This window comes from Coffea arabica, chromosome 2c, assembly GCF_036785885.1.
Source record: "Coffea arabica cultivar ET-39 chromosome 2c, Coffea Arabica ET-39 HiFi, whole genome shotgun sequence".
In the NCBI taxonomy this organism is placed as follows: domain Eukaryota; kingdom Viridiplantae; phylum Streptophyta; class Magnoliopsida; order Gentianales; family Rubiaceae; genus Coffea; species Coffea arabica.
The window spans coordinates 66006537-66028723 of NC_092312.1; the positions used below are offsets into that span (position 1 = coordinate 66006537).

General features: G+C 35.3%; 2 protein-coding genes across 4 annotated transcripts; one reads left to right on the forward strand and one right to left on the reverse strand.

The window, feature by feature from the left end:
* The first annotated feature begins 425 nt into the window (after nt 1–425).
* LOC140035382 (uncharacterized) lies at nt 426–8048 on the forward strand. Of its 2 annotated transcripts, XM_072076154.1 has the most exons (4): nt 426–620; nt 1405–1655; nt 6127–6308; nt 7623–8048. In XM_072076154.1, exons 1-4 carry the CDS (start codon nt 559–561, stop codon nt 7788–7790), a joined length of 663 nt encoding a protein of 220 aa, XP_071932255.1. In that variant the 5' UTR covers nt 426–558; the 3' UTR covers nt 7791–8048. The 2 variants fall into 2 exon arrangements, with proteins under 2 accessions (XP_071932255.1, XP_071932256.1); XM_072076155.1 differs by lacking the exons at nt 426–620; nt 1405–1655 and adding an exon at nt 1674–2538.
* Nucleotides 8049–9755: 1707 nt separating this feature from the next.
* On the reverse strand, nt 9756–14496 carry LOC140035383 (large ribosomal subunit protein bL21m-like). 2 transcript variants are annotated; one of them, XM_072076156.1, is made up of 5 exons: nt 13905–14494; nt 13189–13269; nt 11791–11892; nt 10349–10423; nt 9756–10180 (listed from the first exon to the last, which is right to left on the reverse strand). In XM_072076156.1, the coding sequence occupies exons 1-5, from the start codon at nt 14346–14348 to the stop codon at nt 10064–10066; spliced, it is 819 nt and encodes a 272-aa protein (XP_071932257.1). In that variant the 5' UTR covers nt 14349–14494; the 3' UTR covers nt 9756–10063. The 2 variants fall into 2 exon arrangements, with proteins under 2 accessions (XP_071932257.1, XP_071932258.1); XM_072076157.1 differs by lacking the exon at nt 11791–11892 and having other exon boundaries at nt 9912–10180; nt 13905–14496.
* Nucleotides 14497–22187: the final 7691 nt, after the last annotated feature.

Sequence of the window (22187 nt, forward strand, 5' to 3'; positions counted from 1 at the left end):
TCTTTGGGATGCCTGTGATCTTTTCTTGACATTTGCTTGAACTTTATCTTCCTGAGCAATGACCTACTAACAAATGGCTTTGTGTATCAATTTGATTGACGGTCTTGTTAGTTACTCTTGTCATCTTTACCTATTGTCTGGTTTTTATGCATTGATAAGATGATTACTAGACTAACGGTTCCAAGAGCCTGTAGCTTAGTGATTGGATTTGTTTACTTTTTAATCCCTTTCAAGATTAATAATTCAAGAGTGTAGAGTTGCACGAACTGTGGAGAAGAAGTATCCTCACCAATAGTTTTTAACTTTTACATTTGATTTGGTTCTTAAGAGAAAATGATAACTTTAATGTTAATTTTTCATTCCCTTTGATGTGTAGAATTCCTGGTTGTGGCTATTATCAAACTCAGGTTATGTCCTAATTATTCCTTTTATTAATGCCAGCTTGCTCTGCCGGTGGTTGTTTCTGGTGCTTTCCGTTGCTTCTGTATCTTTATTCCTTTTGTCTCTTTTCAAGCATACGGATATTTAAATATCTGTAGAAGACATGCAGAGGATGAAATGATCCCTTGGTGCAGGGCAAGAATACCTTTGCTGTACGATCATATTCAGAGTCATTATTGGTATGTTGATGCATTTTCTTTCCTCTCAAAGTTTATGCCTGTTATACATGCATAGTCAAATGTACTTTGGTGTCCAGTTGAAACACAAACTGGGTTGTTGGTTCATCTATTAACTTAAATAAATTGGAAGCATGCTGTGACATATCAATCATTCTCCATAATACATCTGCATTGGATTAGCATTAGTAATTTAGTATGCTTACTCCTAGACTTAATGCACTCCATACATGAGCGCTTTTCAGTGATTATCCAATTTGTAAGTTCATAGCTGATAAACATGCATATCTATGTTTCGTCCTTTTTCTTCTGCCACTATTGAGGTTAGTATCATTATTAAGGTGAAATTTTTTTCTGTTTTCAATAAGTTCTAATGTTCAATAACGCTTGTCAACAAGCAACAACTCTCAGGCATTCTTGCAGTCAAGCTGTCATCCCTAACTATTCATTGTTGAATTCTTTCTTGTGCATGTATATATAGTTGGGTATCTCACATGTCTAGGATGCTGCATCAGTCCAATGTTTGTGGTCGATCCAAGTGTTTTGGTGGTAACATTTTTTTTGTGATTCCTGCCCTTGTGCCATTTTCTATATTTTTTGGTCTTCCTGCAGAAGAACAGATAGATGTGGAGACAGGAATTTTTACTATACGTGTTGCAATTGCTTCTGTCCTGCTGCTATACTTGCAATTTACTTTTCACCTTTACATTATTCATGTGTTTTTGGAATAATTTTTCAATTTATTTTTTAAATTCGAGCTGATTTTATTTTATTTTTTAAATTCTAGGGGAGTGGGCTTCTTGAAGTATTTCCAAGTGAAACAGTTGCCCAACTTCCTCCTTGCGACTCCGGTGTTGTCTCTTGCTATCTGTTCAATTGTATATTACGTGAAGCTGTCTCCTAAAGTTTTCTTTTCTCTTGGTTTGGGAGCTTTTCCTGCTAACAAAGAGTTGTTTGCATACATTATACCCCCGGGAACAACTGGAGAGCCCGAAACTCCTGGCTCTCTGGAAGATGAAACATCAAGCACACTGCAAGGTATTGCTTTCCAATAGTTTGTGTTCAAGACTATTCAGCACCTCTTTATCTGGTAAAGTAGTAAGCAGTAGGTTAAAGAACCAAGAAAGATAAGGTTTGTGATGCTGCAGTTTTCCATCTACCTCAGAGTTTGCCCATCTATGTTGCTAGTTATCTACCTCAGAGTTTGCCCATCTATGCGGCGAGTTAGTTATCTCCAAGTATTATTTGAGGTGCTGTTACCATGTAATTTGGGAAGGCATATGATGGGATGGGGATTGAAAGATTTGTTCCTGTTAAGAGAATATAAGTATTCTTGTAGATAATAAATTAGTAAGGGTATTCTTGTAAATAGTTTGTTAGGTTTGTACTCCTAAAAATACTAGTTGGTCACACATAATACTGTGACTAAATGTTTTCCTCCCAAGATACCTATTGTCATGGTATCAGAGCAAAAGTCCTAGAGTTAGGGTTAAACATCTAGCAAAAGTTTTGGTCATCGCGACTGTTCACGCGATACTGTTCATTGTGGTACTGTTCACACGGACTATTCATCGTGATACTGTTCACACGACACTGTTCACTGTTCACGGCGCTATTCACGCTCTCTGTTCACTGTTCACGGCACTGTTCCGTCACTGTCATTTCGAGTTTTGACCCTGTCTTTGGTTTGACGTGCTATTCGTCATGGTTGAAAGGTTTGTTAATACGGTTACCACTGACCAAATTGAATCGAGTTTTTCAGCACATGGATCCCAGAAGACTGTTACTATATCTGAGGAAGATTATGTTAAATTCCTACAGTACCAAGCTACAAATCACGCATCTTTTCCCTCTGCTTCTTTAGCACAAAAAGGTAATGACTCATGGATTATTGATTCCGGGGCTACTGATCATATGTCAGGTACCTCTAAAATTTTTTCTAATTTTCAAGAGTCTACTCCCTTTCCTCATGTTACTTTAGCTGATGGATCTATCACTAAAGTTAAAGGACTAGGCACTGTAGAAATTAATCCATCACTTCCGCTGTCTTCTGTTCTTTACGAACCCAATTTGCCCTTTAATCTAATGTCTGTTAGTAAGCTCACTAAATTTCTACAGTGTACAGTTACTTTTTCTCCTGATTCTGTTGTCATTCAGGATTTGAAGACAGAGGACGATTGGTGGAGGGCATGAGCATAATGGTCTTTACTTTCTCAACTTCAATGGTCCGATAGCATGTCCTGCTACTGTTTCTCCTCTTGAAATTCACTGTCGTTTAGGTCATCCGTCTTTACAAAATTTGAAAAAGTTGGTTCCTACTTTGAGTCAATTATCTTCGTTAGAATGTGAGTCTTGTCAGTTAGGAAAGCATCATTATGTTTCTTTTGCTCCTAGAGTCAATAAACGGGTTTCTGAACTCTTTTTGTTAGTTCATTCTGATGTTTGGGGTCCTAGTCGAGTCACTTCAAAGTTAGGTTTTAAATATTTTGTAGTCTTTGTTGATGATTTTTCCAGAGTTACGTGGCTTTATTTAATGAAAGATCGTTCAGAATTATATTCCATTTTTTGTGCATTTGTTACAGAAATAAAGAATCAATTTGGTGTGCCCGTACGTATACTTCGCAGTGATAATGCGAAAGAATATTTTTCCACTCCTTTTAATACCTTTATGACTAAGTCTGGTATTATTCATCAGTCCTCTTGTCCTCACACTCCACAACAGAATGGAGTTGCTGAAAGAAAAATTGGGCATTTAATCGAAATTGCTCGAATACTGCTGTTGCACATGAATGTGCCCAAATAATTTTGGAGTGATGCAGTTTTAACTGCATGTTATTTAATTAATCGCATGCCATCTAGTATTCTTGGAGGTCAATTACCTCACTCCATTCTTGTTCCTCATGAACCTGTGTTTAAATTGCCTCCGCGTATTTTTGGATGTGTGCTTTGTTCATCAGCTTGCTCCCGGGGTGGATAAATTAGATTCTCGTGCTATTAAGTGTATTTTCTTAGGATACGCACGAGCGCAAAAAGGGTATAGATGTTACAGTCCAGTTTTAAATCGATTTTTTACTTGTGCTGATGTTACTTTCTTTGAATCCACTGCATATTTTGTCAAACAAAGTATGTCTTGTGAGTTAAACCAGTGTCCCTCTTTTTCCTCTCCTGTTTTACCAGTCCCTTCCCCTTTATTACCTGAGTTATCTAGTTCACCAGATTCCATAGCTCGATTATCTCGTCCTCATCTTCAAGTTTACTCTCGTCGTTCCATGGTTGAGAAAGTTCCTGATATGCCACGCACTTCACCAATTAACTCTCAATCTTCAAATCCAGGTATGACGCTCTCCTCTGAGTTAGATCTTCCTATTGCTTTACGCAAAGGTAAGAGAAATTGTACTTCCCATCCTATTTCTAATTTTGTTTCTTATTCTCGTCTCTCTATGTCATACTCTTCTTTTGTTGGTTTCCTTAATTCTATCTCCATTCCTAAGTCTATTACCTATGCTCTTAATCATCTTGGTTGGAGATTAGCTATGCAAGAAGAGATGTCTGCTTTGGAACAAAATGGTACTTGGGATCTTGTCCCTCGTCCTTCAAGTAAGCCTGTTGTCGGTTGTAAATGGGTGTACACTATAAAAGTGCAGCCTAATGGTTCTATTGATAGATTGAAGACTCGTCTGGTAGCTAGAGGATTTACTCAAGTGTATGGAGTAGACTACTTAGAAACATTTTTTCCTGTTGCAAAGATTACCTCTGTTCGTCTTCTTATCTCTTTGGCAGCAACTTATAATTGGCCATTGCATCAGTTGGATGTAAAAAATGCATTTCTGCATGGAGATTTGGAAGAAGAGGTATATATGGAACTTCCTGGATTTGTTGTTCAGGGGGAGAATCCGCGGTTGGTTTGTCGTTTGAAAAAATTCTTATATGGATTGAAACAGTCTCCGAGGGCTTGGTTTAGCCGGTTTAGTAGTGTTGTCATGGAGTTCGGTCTGACAAGATGTGGAGTAGATCACTTTGTATTTTATCGGCATTCTAATGCTGGTAAAATTTTATTAGTTGTTTATGTGGATGACATTGTGATTACAGGTGATGATGTTTTGGGGATCTAGAAACTTAAATCCAATCTGCAGGCAAACTTTCAAAGGATTTAGGTCATCTACAGGATTTTCTGGGTATTGAGGTAGCTCGGTCTAAATATGGGATTTATTTATGTCAAAGAAAATATGTATTCGATATGTTGAGTGAAGTTGGGATGTTAGGTTGCCGACCTGTGGATACTCCTATAGATCCCAATGTAAAATTAGCAGGAGATCAAGGTGCATTACTTGATGATCCTAAGCAATATCGAAGACTTGTGGGTAAATTAAATTATCTCACTGTAACGAGACCTGACATTTCGTTTGCAGTGAGTGTTGTGAGTCAATTTCTTGATACCCCTCGTACTAGTCATTGGGATGCTGTTATACGGATTTTCAGGTATCTTAAGAATGTTCCTGGAAAAGGGCTGCTGTATCAAAATCATGGACACACTGATATTGAAGGATATAGTGATGCAGATTGGGCTGGTTCTGCCTCAGATCGAAGATCGACTACAAGATATTGTGTATTTGTTGGTGGTAATTTAGTGTCGTGGAAGAGTAAGAAGCAAACAGTTGTATCCAGATCAAGTGCAGAATCTGAATACCGCGTTATGGCTCATACTGTGTGTGAGTTGGTTTAGTTGAAGAGCATGTTACTGGAACTTGGGTATGAGCATAAACAGCCTATGAATTTAGTGTGTGATAATCAGGCGGCTGTTCATATTGCGTCTAATCCAGTGTTTCATGAAATGACAAAACATATTGAAGTTGATTGTCATTTCATTCGAGAGAAATTGTTTGACGGGGTCATCAAGACATCTCATGTACCGTCTGTAGATCAATTGGCTGATGTGTTTATCAAGAATTTAGGGGGCTCTAGGGTGAAATACATTTGTAACAAGTTGGGTGCTTATGATATATATGCTCCAACTTGAGGGGGAGTGTTAAGAGAATATAAGTATTCTTGTAGATAATAAATTAGTAAGGGTATTCTTGTAAATAGTTTGTTAGGTTTGTACTCTTATAAATACTAGTTGGTCACTCATAATACTGTGACTAAATATTTTCCTCTCAAGATACCTATTTTCAGTTCCCTTGGTTAATTTTACAGGAGTATTATGTACGTGCAGTTGGCTTGACTAGCCTAAGATCTGTGTATTCCCTAATGTCTTTATCTCATAAATTTAATATTTGCCATGCAGATAAACCATTGGTTAAGGTTTAATCATGAGACCAATTTTCACTAGTATTAGATATCTGCAATTGTTTACTAGTTAATTCATGAAATGTGTGGCATGCTTTTATTGAAGATGTTGCTTACCCATAGTTCGACATAATATGTTGTTCTTTCGATGAAGTTTGCAATTCTGTTTCTTTGGCTACAACTTGCAAATTTTATTGCAATTTAAAAGTTTTGTTATTTGCAGATGCTCAATCTCTTAGACAGAGGAAAAGGTTTACCAAGGGATGGAGCACTGTTAGGAATGTTTCATTACAATCAGGCAATGTGTCATCAGAAGGACGTGCATGTTTACCGGTTCTCGTTATTCCTTTCATTCTACATACTGGTTTCATGGCTGCCACAGCTTTTCTAGTCATGCATGTGCAGGTTGGATTTCCCTCTGTTTCTTTACCTCTCAAATGTCTTGTATTTGTTCTATTACTATATGTGAAGAAGATGTTAGATTATTATATTGCTGATGTGTGAGATGCTTTACTAGTCATGTTTAGTTGACTTGGCTGGTATTTTCTGAGTTTAATGCTACATTCTTTTCCTTTTTCTGTTTCTTTACCAATGATATATTCTGTTTCTTTGTTTGTGGCCTTGATTTTTCTTCTTCTGGTGATATGTCATGCCTGTAGTTTTGGTTTGTCTTTTTGCTTCCAGATGTTGCAAATTGAGATGACTTTGTGTGTGCCTTAAACAATTAACTAACTACTGATTTTTAGTCCCTGAAATTGTTTTTGATTTAGTAAGCCATAGTGAACCAAAATATCTTTAGATTGGATCTGATTTAGACACTTCTGCTGGTGATGGTGGATTGTTAGTTCTCATGAAATTTGGCAGTTTTCTTTCTCCCTTGTAGCCTGTTTTCCTATTTGGGTAGAGGGCAGCAAGCATGCACTTGTAGAAAAGTTTTTGGTTGATATTAGGTCATCAATCCTGCCTTCTGATAGAAGAGGTAAAAATTTAAAAGGGCGGATGACTGAAGGATCAATATGGCTTAAGACACACTTGGAAACCAATTATGGGCTTGAACCAATTGGAAATTTTTTTCCCCTCATGGATACACAGCTGCTTCCTAACTAGAATTTCATTTAGTGTCTTGTTTTTGTAAAGTTTTATGATGCAAAGGACGAACAAATATTTGCTCTTCGCTTCACATATTCGTGCCAGCACATATAGTTCTTACAATTGAACTTGTGTAATTACTCATAATCATCAACTAAAACCTTGTTGTTTGATAGGGCTGTAGTTATAAAGTTTTAACATGGAGAGTAAGGAACCAAACCGGTTTTATTTTTTACCATACTAGTTATGTATGGCAATAAATGTACTGGATACAGAAGACCAATTGTGCAATTAAAAAGTACATGACAGCTTAGATTATGATAGAATGTCCCTTGTGATATACATGTCAAACTACGTGGATCTTGGGATTGAGTTCTACTTCCTACTCCTACAAGTTTAGTGCAAGTAATGATTGTCCGTGGACATTTTAATGTATCATTCCATTTCCAGATAATACTTTTAGGAAATTGTGGGCATCGAGTATATGCATCTGTCTCTTTCAAGTATACACTTCAAATTCATTTGTGAAAGATAAGAAGCCGTTCATTCAATTTTTTAGACTTTTGATTAGCATATATTTCGTAATTTAATAACATCAATTATAATATGACCATCACCATGTTTTAACAGGTTGCTACTCGATTCTTATCTGCCAGCCCTTTGCTTTATTGGTTTGCCTCCCATGTCATGATGACACCCAGTATTGCCAAGAGATGGGGGTATTTTATTTGGGTATACTGTGCATCTTACATACTTATTGGCAGTTTGCTTTTCTCAAACTTTTATCCCTTCACTTGAGAATTGAGATGCTTGAATTCTCCGAAAAGTTATGGATGGTCAAATCTGGGTCATTATATTATGTTCTGCAGGAGATGAAGTTTTGATGCAACACTTTTGGAAAATCATCTTTGCCTGGCAGGCAGGGAAATTCTGTAGAGTGTATGGTAGCTGGATCTTGCTAATTGATCAAACATATGAACTAATTTAAAACTTGTCTCTATATGAATCTGAGTCCAGTTTTGGAATGTCAAGATAAATAGCCTGTTTGTGATTTCATAGTTGATTTAATTGCATGAATTGAGTTTCTTCTTGCAATGTGCATTTAATAGCAATATTTGAATTGTTCACGCTCCAGCTTCTTCCATGGAAGGGGAAGCTTGAGTCTTTGCTAATATCTAACTGTTATGCTTCAACCTGAGAAGCCAAAGAACATGATTCACCTACAGTCTAGTCTTGTAATTAACTATCTACATGTGGACATCAAATAGTGTCCCTTTCCAAAGGATGGGATGGTGATGTATCGAGCTTCTGATCATTTGGACATCAGGGAAATGCATGAAACGCTGTAGTAGAAGAAAAATAATCACAAGGTCAGTAAGCTGCACTTGCTGCTATATGGTAATAACACGAGAAGTTATCTTGTTCTTAAGTTTACATTCCAGCCGTAACTATAAACTTGTGCTCTCCATTGAGAGAGAGAGAGAGAGAGATTATGCACGTTTCTCCATCAAACTAAAGCCCGAGGTTGGCTACAATCGGCCATTTCAGTTTTCTCCTAGGAGCAAATACTGCATTTGCGCATGGAACACTTTAATGATCAAAATTTGGCACCTGAATATAAACATTTGGCTACACCAAATTCCACTGGTAATAAAACAAATCTGTGCTACCGAAAGCAGTGCCATATGATCAACTATTTTAAAACTGTGTTTCCAACACATTCAAGGCTTTGAGACACTGCACTTGAAGATAGCATGCTAGCGCCAGATCATCCAATTGTTGTAGGTTCACTTTTTTTTTTTTTTTTTTTATAAAATTTTTGGTCTTTTTACACCAAAAACAGAACCAATTCGATTCATCAATTACACTAACATAGGATCAAAGCAGTTTTTATTACAATTTCGTAATTCGACCCATCAATGGTTATATATGTTGATATAATTGAATAATATGAATCATAAATGATGAGAATATAAAGATTTAGATTCCCTTCAAGTTCAAGGAAATTCGTTTGATGATTGATAGTGCAATCGGGCTCAAGAATCATTGAAGATTTGTCCTGTTTATTTCTTGTTATTTATTTAAGTTTTCAACAATAATTGTTAGTTAATTAGAGTTAGTCTTGAGTTATTTTTGAGTCCTTAATAAGAGGAATAAAGGCTAAGGTCATGTTGATCATAATTAGGCCAATTTGAGTTAGTTTCCTATTCTAGCTGAATTAGAGTTTTAGAAAAGTAGTTAATTGCTTCTAAATTTATTTAGGAAGTTGTGTCAAGTTTAGAAGTCAAGTAAAATAAGAAAACTTGTATTGTTTCCAATTTAGATTAGGTTTTTGAGTCTTGTAAGGCTATAAATAGCCAAGTTTATGATATTATCAGTAGTGAGACAATTATAAATTGAATAAAAATTAAGAGTTTTTCTCTCTCAAGTTCCTTTGGAAGTGGTCCCTTGATATAAAGTGAATTGTATCTCCGTTCAAATTTTAGCTTATCAATTCAAAACCACATTGAATTGTGGTCCTATTCTACCAATACATCTTGGTTCCCTAATCCATTAGCTTGTGAGTTGAGATAATATCAAGATTGTTCGAGCAATCTCAGAGATTAGAGGGATCGAGATTGTTTCATCTCTGTATTCATAACTTGGTTAAGATAGATCCTTCTAAAACCTCAAGCCTAGAACGTCCTCAGTCAACAGGGGAGGACGCTAATCCAAGTATCAGAGAACAGCAACTGACAATTTGAACAATAAAAAGGCGAGGAATTAAAGAATTACTGATGATATATGGTCCAAATATTTATCATCAATGTGATAAAATGCATATTTGATGATTATTGATACAAATACCTGTCAGCTAACATATCAAGCCTACAAAAATGGTATTCATCACTGCCAAGATGTACACTACCCAAAAAGAAATTCGACTTTAGGGTGGATGGTTTAGGAATCCAAGGAATGCAAATTCCTTGGAGGGAACAGGTAAAAAAAAGGCTAGGGCAACAACAAAAAAAGGAAGGTGAAAAAGAACAAGGACTCCATGCTGCACGTGCTATGCTGCAACTCCCTCCTCTCTAAGCAGAAACTGCTGTCTTTTCCACCTTTGTAGCTCTCTTTTCAGTCTTCATAGATGGTATAGGTTCAGGCTTCGCAATTCCTTGTATATCAGTTATCCTCAACTTTGTTAGTTCCTAAGCGAGAAAAATATGCAAAGGTCAAAACCTTCCAATCACTCCCTCTCCAAAATACAGAAGAGAAGTCACATCAATAGCTTAGGGTAGACATAAACAAAACGCATGGGAAAATGACAAGGTACAGGAAATTCAGAAATTATACTTAACCGCTAATTGTTAACTTACCTGCCGATGCCCTTTGGTTCTTCTATAGTTCTTCCTCCTCTTTTTCTTGAATATGATGACTTTTGCATCTAATGCCTGACAGGAAGCATTTAAGTAAAAGAATTACAATGGGCAACTGAGAAAGAGAGCTAATGAAGAATAATTCATATAATGAATTGTTTTAACTTCAGCTAAACAACAAAATGCAGGCACAGGCATAACACCTGACTAACAGTATAATGAAAAGAGCGGCCCCATAAACGAAAAGCAAAGCCAGGGCGACGTGCAAAATTAAACTGGTGAAGTAACCAAGTTTTAGATAGCGTGAACACATGTTTAGTGCAGCTAATTGGTGACAAGGAAAGATGTAAACTGATGTCATTTTAACAGAATGCACAAATGTCCTGAAACTCCAGAAAACAGGTGATGATCTACTAAAAGGAAACAGGTGCTGATCTACTAAAAGAGATGTAGATGATTGGACAATAGGAGAAAGAAAATAACTTTGCCCTTGACTACCAAAATGCATTATTTTCTAATTGGAACTTTAATTTGGAGATAGGACTTAAAGAGTCTATTACAAGCTCTCTCTCTCTCTCTGTCTCTCTGTCTCTCTCTCTCTCTCTTCCCCCCAAGATAAGAATGCCACTATCTCAGTTTAATTGGTAAAGTTTCCAAACATGTAAATTCTTCCTCAAAGAAGAAAGTGATCCATCCTCCATTTAACCTCTCACCAAGTACTCAATAAGTCCCCGCTAACCTAGCACAACTCTTCTCATGTCAGCTCAAATCTTCAAGCTTGAATTGGATGTTAATATTGTGTAAACAGAGAAAATTGTTGACATTATTGATCATCACTCCATTGCAAGAAACTCGAGTTAGCTCAGTAATACACCATTAGAAACCATGATGCATTTCAACTTTGAGGAGAAAAACTAGTTTTTCTCTCATCAATAATATACCCATAAATCATAGACAAAATTATTACAATAGAATGAAACTTTATGCCACGCACACATTCATCCTATTCGCCCACAACTGTCTACAAGATACATGCCAACTAGCCCTTCCATCATTAATAAGCTACCCTGCAGAACTAACTACAATTAGAAAGCCACAAAATGCTACAGTGCCACAGTCTTAGTTAATCTCCAATTTTCTTTCCAACATCCAACATATATAGCACGCCATGTAGTAAAAATGGAAAGTGGTAATTGTGAATTGAGTTCAATGTGCCAAGAGAAAAAGGTGTTGCCCTAGATAAAAGTTCATTGGGCTGGTTGCTGCAATTTTATAAATGCAGATGAGGGAAAAGGCAATTTTATAAACGCCCTAGAACTTCAAAATTAATGCAGATGAGGGAAAAGGCAATTGTTCTGTTCAATAGCCACACATGCAAGGTCAAAACACAGATCTGTTTTAGTTGAAATCAAAAGATCAAAGTGATAGATTCTGTATCTTACATGCTCCTCAACAACAGCATGAACAGCTGCATCAGGCAACACTGGACGACCAATAATTGTCTGGGCCGTAGACCCCAGCATGAGAACCAGGTTTAAGATTAACTGCAGGAGCATATGTTTATAAATATTCAAGCCAGAGTTGATGTTTTGGTAATGTCAGAAAGCAGAATTATCAAAAGTTCAACGGTCACAGAAGAAAACAAAAGGAAACTAAACAAAAGATAATAAGAAAATTTTTAATTCATCACTCCGTTGCATAATAGCATCACTCCACCATTATCTATGTGCATGATAGGTATATTCAAACAAATGGCTCAAGGGAATTCGCATTTAAGTCCTAAGACTAACTAGTCAAACAAAGAACAAAGAGTTCAGTGCCAAATGCTTGCAAAGCAGCTCTTATGATTGGAAAAAGTTTGATAACCATGGAAAATGGAGTGGAAAGCAGCTTCACCATTATGCCGCTTATATGGTAGGAAAGGATGTAGTAAAAGGAAAGCCATAGAAACTTCATTGCTTAAGACACTTTCATTACCCAGTACAAAAGAATATATGAAGAACAAAATTTTTTATCTCTACAGTCTCTCATATGGCACTTAACAACACACAAGGAAATGAGATTTTTCCAAGAAAATGTATGCTACATGTTTTAGGCAGAAAATAAGCCTTCAAGAAAAAAACAAGACCTTCCTTCATCATTACTTCAGTTAACATGCAAAGTCTGAAAACCATTGGTAACATATGCATCGACATTCATCAATGAACAGTAGACAGTGAAGTACACAGCAGCCTGGCACAATGAGTATCAGCGGAAACATCTGTATTCCTACATAGGAGATCCAACAGACAATCATGATAACTAAAAGGAAGCAAATCGTCTTTAACCCTTAGCACACAACAATCAGCAAATTATTTTCTCACACTACTGGGAAAGCTTCAACTTTTAGCATATTAAACATCAACTAAGCCCATCATATGATAAATTCCTCCAACTTATGCCAATCAGCAGCTCGTTTTTTCATTTTGATTTGGTTTATTACCAGGAAAGGAAAGAAACAACTGTTAAACAATGAAAAGTAGGGCCGAATACTTCCAAAATCAATACTCCACACAAAGCACAGCCTTCTCTCGAAAGCTTAACTTTTAGGATACACACTAAAACTTAATGACAAGGCATTGAAATGCATAACAAGATGCACCGTCAAGGTGTCAACCACTTTATAAAGATAACAAAAAATAATTTTTACTAGAACGTTAATAATACAAAGCAGTTTGGTGCAATCTACATTATACAAATTTAGCACTCAGTCAGGTCATTCAGTACAGAAAACTATTGAAAAATTAACACAGTATATTTATCCAATTTGTATAAGAAACAAAAAAACAAAAACCACTCACCTTGTCATTCACATCACAATACTTCAACTTCTCTACGAATATGCTATCTCCATTGCTCACCTTAAACTGATGTGAACCAACCTACACAGAACCACATGATCGTTATCACATATATTTCTACACTCATATTTAGCATAATAACAATACCTCGAGCAATCCACTTTTCTTTTCCCAGTGAAAATTTACCCATTTGCTACATTCAGAACATTCAAACAGTGAAAATTCCACAGCAAAAATTTGCGGAAAGTGAGCACTCTTAGGAGCCCAATGTTGAGTTATATATTCAAAAGGACAGCTGTATCATGTATGCTATAATATTGTTGTACACCAAAGTACATTTTCCCTGTGTACCAACACAATAACTTTGAAATCAGTACAAATACCCTTTATGGTATTTGAACTCAAAATTGCACTGTCTATATCAATTTATTTATTTATTTTTTTGGGTAAGCCGTCTATATCATATTTACAATAAAGAAGGAATTTTTCACTAGTTATCCCAATAAAAAATTGCACATTTGAATTACTTCAAATGCATATTCTATGACGAAAATTCATTAGCAGAAACTATAAAACGTACAAGAATCACCTCTTCCTGGCAATCACCATCAAACCAAATACAACCCCAAAAGACGAACATTATAATTGCTCCAAATGCACATTCCACAATGAAAATTCATTAACTAAAAAAACCATTACAATGATCAAGATTTTACCTGAACAACTGCAAAAACCGGCTCATAGGGTTTAAAAACCCGGTCAGACTCCTCAAGCGGGCCAATAACTTTATACCCAATTTCCGCAGCCTCTTCAGCTTTTTGTTCATCTGATTTCCCACTCAAATGTACTCTCTCTTCATCCTCACTTTTATCATCATCATCATCTTCTTCTTCTTCTTCTTCTTCGTCTCCATCATTATCAATGCTGCCCATACTAGTCCGATTATCGGAGCAGTGATGCCGCGAAAATGACGGAAACGCAGAACAAATTTTGCCGGGATCCGTCGGGGTTAGGGATTGCACAGTGGAATATTCAGTTTGTAGGAGAAAATGAGGGGCTATAGTTAGGGTTTTGAGAATGGGATAGGGAGATGGGTTTGGAGAATGAGATATGGAAAAACAACGGCTAATTAGGGTTTGAATACAACGTCGATTTGCCATTGCCGTTGAATTGGAGAGAAAGTGGAGAGGGGTTTTGGGCAGTGCCGTTTGAAGGTCAGTAGGGTTTATGGAGTGAAAAGCGTGAAAAGCTGTACGCCTTTCTCGTAAAGACCCGTTACTGATGCCACGCTTTACGTGTCTCCCCTTAATCCCCTTTTTTGGGAGAAAATTTGAGCTTATATTTACAATAGAGACAATTAAAAAATCGAATGAAGACAAATCAAACAGAGTACTAATTACTATTGATAAACAAGTTGATCACTCGTGCAATGAGAGAAGGTGAGAGTTTATTAATATGATGGAAACTCGTAATTTTGTTTATAAACAATTGTGAGCACGTGCAATAGACGTTATAACGTGAAGTAATTTAACAAAAAGGGTTTGGTGATACTTACATTATTACACATATTGTTAGTCAAGAAAAAATGTTCAAAGTAAAATGCCAAATCAAAAAGAAAAAAGAAAATTCTTTTATGCATCAATGGCTTATAATGTGATAAAATTTGTTGAATGATGCATTGTTTAAGAAAATATGAATAGGAATATAGGATTGCTTGAGATGATTATTAAACTTTTACAACGGTTATATATCTAGAACTAAAAACAATTATTGAAAAAAAAAAAGTTTGTATATGCATTCAATTAAGCACAAAAAATGAAACAACCCCATTTCTAATGTTCTTACATTAGGATCAAACGGCTAATCAATTGAAGAACATTATTTAACTTGTAACAAGGTTGTCGAGGAAATTTTGATTTAATAGTTAAGGTTGAGATTTTAAAAATTAAAAGTATTGAATTCAAATCTCTCTTCCCCTTTTCACTTCTTAAAAAAAAAATCTACTAAAGTCAATGAATTTTCTTAAATGTATTGAAATTGACCAAAACATACTAGGGAGCGGTTTGGTAAACATTCCTCGATTACAATCACTATGAGCATAATTAGCCTCATAATGAAAATGGGTTTTGGTGATTCCCCTAATGTTTTTGGTTTCATAGTGGGATACATGAGTATCACCCTTAGTTGTATGGTTTTATGTTCAAGGATGGATTTAAAAAAAAAAAAAATTTTTTGGAAAAACTTAATCTTTTCAATAAACAAGTTTTTACCTACCACATTCGTTTCATTCATTTTCTAGAATGCTCACTTTAAGAACAAATTATTGAAACATAACAATTGGAACTCAAAAGACGGTGACTAGGGTTGCAAACGAATCGAACGGCTCGAACCCGAACTCGATTCGAGTTCAAACTGGCCAAGTCAAACTCGAATTTAAAAATACTAAATTCGTTTGCTCGCGAGGTAGCTCGAGCTTGATTATATATATATATATATATATATATATATATATATATATATATATATATATATATAATTTTTATTTTAATAATAAAATTACATATATATCCCTAATATTTTTATTATTTATTAAGAAAAATTCTTATTTTTTATTGTTTAAACTTGAACTCAAGCTCGACTCGAATTTGAGCCGAACTCAATCTTGAGTTTGATATTTTGAGGTCGTTGGGTTTGAGTTTGAGTTTTGTAAAATTACATCAAGACTCGGTTCGATTATGTCAAAATTGGACTCGACTCGATTCAACTCGTTTGTATCCCTAACGGTGACAATCATATTTGAACGAGTGTCAAAACAACTACAACCATATTACAATATAAGAGTTTCACAAAATAACTAATTCTATAACCTTTATCAATCATAATATCTGATCCATTCATAACTGTAACAAAACCATCCAAAAAACAACTAGCTCGTTCTAGTGACTCTAGTACTACGAGTACAGCAGCATGGCTGTCCCAATAATAAAACCATGATAAAAGCTGAAAAACAACTAGCTCATTCTAGTGACTCAAGTACTACGAGTACAGCGGCATGGCTATCCCAACAGCAAATTCCTAAAATAGTGCTTCAATAGAAAGATTGTGCTTCAATAGGAAGATTGCATCAAGGATGGCAGGCACAAGGTTATATATTGCCATCCCATATAAAACAAGTGCCTCGTTGCCAATGATTTTGTAAGTAGAACTAGAATAACTACTGGAGTAGGAGCTCGTTGCCAACCATAATAGTAATGAGTATAATCATAATGAATACTGGCAGTTGGATAAGGCAAATCCATATCATACTGCCTCTTCATATGAACTTCAAGTTTGAAGGACACAAGAATTTGATAAATGCAGCAACTAAGATATCTGCAACTGTCGAGCATTTTGCATCTGAAAAGACAAAATTTTTAAGCTTTCCCACCATAGAATTATTCAAGTTGCAGAATAAGTTGCAACCGAAATCCACTAAAACGCGAGTACAAAACGCGGTCTGTGCCCGCGTTTTAGCCCCTGTTTTACTCTTTGCAGGTTTGCACTTTTCTGGGCAAGATTCATCTTTACTCTGTTTTTTTATCCAATTTCAACTAATATTTTCTTGATGTTAAAGGCTGAACTAGCTCTTATGTAAAATATGAAAGTTGTAGCTCTCTGAGTTACCTTTCTAATGCATCAAGAATCATCCAATTTGGAGCTCTATAGACCAATAAATGACCAAAATACCCTTGACTAGTCAGAACCTTATTTCAGCATTTAACCATGAAATTGTACATTTGTATTTTGACTTTTTGACTAGGAAAATGACTGAACTAGACTTTGATATCTCATATCAAATGTAGAACTATCTCTTAACTTCAAAATGGAATAAGAATCACCTCAATTCAATGCTTGTACCTCACGATATAGGCGAAATACTATAAGGTATCAAAACTATGAAACTTTTCTTCTTTTGTTTTTGATTGCATTTACTCTTTTGCACTTCATATTCTCATTTTATCACTTTAATCCATCATCAATCATCCAATTATCTTGTCTAATCACTCCATTTGATGATTGAATCATTAAACCTACAAAAACATGAAGTTTTTCTATAGAAATTCATAGAAATTCAATTTTTACCATTTAAACCATGAAATGCATATTTTCACTAGAATCCTAGTTAATTAGCTATAAAAGTAGTTAAGACACACCTAAACTAATTAATAAAACATACTAAAACATGTAAAATATCTACTTGTCATCTTGCATTGTTGAATTGATTGAAATTTGAATTGTTGGGTTCTCCTTTTCTGAATCTCCTTTTGTTGAGGATTCTCTTGAAACTTTGTGTGATGAGAGCAAGGTCATTGTCATCAACATCCATATCTTCAGCATCCAATGAAACTGAGTCATTTTCATCTTGGGATGCTTTTAGAGTAATGTTCCTTTTTACTTTTGCATCTTCTTTTTCTTGTACCTTGGTCTTAAACTTCAACTCATAAGAAGTTAGAGAGTTTATAAGAGATTCAATAGGCATTGAATTTAAATCTTTCGCCTCTTCAATAGTAGTTACTTTACTTTCCCAATCTTTAGACAAAGCATTCAAGATTTTTCTGTTTTTCTCTCCTAAGGAGTATTCCTTTTCCAGAACCTCTAAATCCTTAATAAGATCATTAAATCTACAATACATTTTATTAATATTTTCATGAGGTTCCATCTTAAATGACTCATATTTTGTAACCAAGATAGATTTCTTTTGTTCTCTAACATTCCCGCTGCCTTCATGAATTTCTCTCAATTTGTCCCAAATCTCTTTAGCAGACTTACAGCCTTTGACCCTAATAGATTCATTTGAGTCTAGAGCACTATATAACACATTCATAACTTTTGCATTTAAGGTGAGATGAGTTCTACCCTTTGCAATCAATTCATTTCTTATTTTTGGTTTTGATCTATGAATATTTTCATCTACTATAGAGGTATCATATGGACTTTCATTAACAATAAACCATAGTTCAATGTCAATCGATTGCAAGAAACTAACCATTCTTTCTTTCCAACTCACATAATATGACCCATTAAACATTGGAGGTCTAGTTACAGATTGTCCTTCAAAAAAATAGCATTGTTGGTTGTCATCTTTACTTCTAAATTGCTGGAGCTTAATCTCTAGGAGACCAAATTCTGATACCAATTGTTAGGCCCGAAGACAACTTAAGAGGGAGGTGAATTAGGTTGATTAAAAAACTAATCAGATTATGGACACTTTTTGATCAATACGAAATTTATCCTATTTTCTAAATGATCACACAATAAATCAATCAATAAAGGAGCAATATCACTTGAGATAGAAGAGATATGCAATTTAAGGATAAAAGATAATAGATAAATAAAAAAGTAAGAAATGCAAACCAATTGACTACCAAGCTCCTCTTGAGCTCGAAAATCAATTCACAAAACAAGTTTTTTCAAGTTGATGAAATACAACCAATCTTGTGTACAAAAGAAGGCTCATCTCCTCCTTACCCCAAGTTTCACTCGGTCAAATTAAGAAGTTTTACAATTCCTCAGGATAGCCCTCACAAACCTACACTATTGAAGTATTCACTCACAAATGAAAAACTTACAAAGGATCTTACACCACAAATAGTACAAAAGTTTATTGGAGAGTATTTTCTCACTAAAACTACTCTTGATCTTTTGTATTCTCAATGTGCAAGTCAATTTTGAAGTTTCTGGCCATAATCTATTTATGGGAGACCAAGAAAGTGTTTCATTAAAGTTTCCAACAGATAGAAGGTAGCTGCAGAGTCAACTAGCCTTTGGGAGTATCGGACACCCGATACTTCCGATGCATGCATCTGAAAGCAGACAGAGAGTTTGAAAAATCATTTCAATTCTTTCGATCGTCCGGTACTTTTAATGCTTGCGTCCGAAAGCGAACAGAGAGTTTGAAAAGTCATTTCAATTCTTTCGGATATTTGGTGATGATGTTTTTATCTGATATGATCTTTCTGTGTCTGCCCTATCTATCGGATGTCTAGTATTGCCATTGTGAGCGTCCGACAGCTTTCGACTTTCTTTTTCTTCATTCAATTGCTTTTTGAATCAAATTTTTTCAGAGTTGAATAGCTTTCTCCTTGACAAAATATTAGTTTGAATTATCCAATTATTTTGTAAACATCAAAAAATCGGGATCAAGATCATCAAGTTATTGACTAGTCAAGATGGGTTGTCTTAATATGGACTACCTAAAATAATGAGCTCAGGTATTAGTGGTCTAGAGAGCTGAATAGATCATGAATGTTGGGAGTACACACAGACAACTGTATGCAGGATTTGAATCTTACACTAAATTTGTTGCATCAGACATCTCAAATATTTAACAGTTGACCTAATTCTGGAGAGGCTAAAAGTGTGATGCTATTAATTTCTCTTTTTCCTTCTTCTGCAATCTATAATTTCAAACATGCGAAAACCATCAGGAAGAGGTTACTTGTTAATGTTATATGATTAGATTACACCATAAAATTCCTAAGACAAACGTCTAAAATCTTTTCATGTACAAGTAACAGCACCTTAGGCAAAAGTCATCTACTTGGTGTGTGCTTATGTGGGAAACCGAGAAGTGGTAACCAATGCTTCATTCAGCTCTTTTTAAATCAGGCCATTGAAAAAGCATAATTTATTAATAATGTCAGACAATGCCCTGCTTTCAAGTCTGAATTGCCCTATTAGATATTTAGAAATTGTGTCCAAGACTCACTTAGAGATTGCAAAGCTTGCTTGGCCTTGTAATAAGGAAAGCTCTATCATTAGGTCTTTTCCAATTCACTAGATAATCTGGTCATTGTCATTTTGGGTGAAGATATTTGTTGTAGGCAAAGTTTGAGTGAAGAAATGGTTTAGCCTTCTGGCTAGATTAATTTAGTCTTTAATACTTGGAATAGACAGGCCAATATTATTTTGTGCAAAAATAGTTTGAAATTAACTTAAGACACCTTAACCAATTTACAAATAGTTTAAGAGCTACTTAAGTGATTCACATGTAATCCCTTTTCCTTATGGACTATTGATAAACGTTGTACTTAAACATGATGATTAGTAATTGTCTGGTATGATAATTTTGATTGGTTCAAACAACCGCATCAAGTTTTCATCCATTTATGTATATGTGTCTCTTATTTTCATCGAGTTTTCATTAGTCCATTTTGCTTGCCAAAATAAGAGAAATTGAGATAAAGAGACTCTTAACTTTTGATTATAAAGCCAAGGATATTAGCACTTACTGTACATGTTAGTATGTCTTGGATGCTTTGATATAAATGTCTAAAGTTCAAATCATTTAATACTCTATATCTAACGATCATGACACTTAAAATATATCTTAAGTTGCATGTTGGCTTTTCAAGTTAATGGATACTTCTTTTAATTAACTTGTGACTGTTGACCTTATGATGTTTCTAATGGAAGTATAGAATAATCAACATAGTTCTCCATTTTGGGGTTACCTTGCTTTGTTTAAATGCCACCTGTTTTTCTTGTATGAGGATTATTTTATGAAGCTGACGCCTGCGTGCTTGGATATGGTAGAGCAAGTGATTCTGTAGAGATAATGATGAACACCAAGCAAGCTTAAAGGTATGCCGAATTATGTTAATTGAACATGTCCGTCCTTGAAAAAAGGGCTAGAAGAAAAAAAATGTGGTTTACAAAGCTCACCATCATTCTTGGTCTTACATATTAGTGTATAAGAAACTGCCTCGTCAAACTTTTGATGTTTTCCCAGAAAGTCTTAATATGGGGGACTTGATAGTCAGCAACATAAAAGTCATCGTCTGCCTCACTCTACTCCATCTTACCTCAGTGGTCCACTCCCAATCAACTATTGCCATCACAATTCCAGTTTGCTGAGAAGAAGAAGATTTTTTGGCTTTCTTTTCATGGACCCTCTTCCCTCTCACCTGTTCTCTTCCTATCTCATGAACCATCTTTCCCATCACATTAGATTGGTTATCTTCTTTACTATTACATCGATGTCTGTGTAGATGGATGCAGCAATGCCTCTAGTAGAGCGCCAACACACCCCATTGATTTTGACATCAGATATGCATTCTACACCCATGCATTATGGCATATCAACATAAGTGCACTGGGTTAAATGGTGATGAATTGTGGTATATATCTCATATATCTCTTGTTGTTTCAGAAAAAAAGCAGTATCTAACACATGAGCGATTTCAATCTTCTCCAATTAATTGTCTTTAAGGTGATCCCATGCTAGACTTGGTTTTGTAGCAGTGTTTAGTTGTGGTTCTAATAGTTGGTTCACAATCCCTACTACTTCAGTATGGTTATTTTGGTCATTTTAAAATCTATAGTGAAAATATGGTTTCCAACTCCTTAAATGGTATTATTGTTACTATAAATGCAGTTTATCCACTTGTATGACTTAAATATCAAATATCACATCTCTTAGCGTTGCCTGTAATAGTGAAACTTATTCTTCAGCTAGATTATTTGTTATCTTCTCACTCATCTTTATATTTATATACTACCTTTCTTTTGGCATCAAATTAGTATAGAGTAAATGAAAATATCCTTTTATTTTAACTGCTAAATACCTGTAACAAGATTGGTAAAATAGTATCTCTTTGGGAAAAGCAAGATTCAAGGTTGCAACTATTTTTTTAAATTCCAGGGTTTGTCTCAATTTGATTTTTTGATAAGTAATCATGGAGGCTATTGACAAATAGCATAGCAAGCACAAGCTAATAAATATACGATCAATTAGAGATGCATCTTAGAAGAGTAGTTGTGGGGAATTGGAACCCTCCAACGGGAGTAAGCTGCAGCCGTTGAGATGGATGTTCGTAAGAGCAATTGGAATCCCGTGGACATAGCCGAAAGGAACCCTTATGGAAAATCATGATAAAGCCCTAGTTGTCTTTCAACTATTGGAGTTCTTTTCCAATCTATGATGTTTATAGAGATGATAGTGGTGCCTCATATTTGAA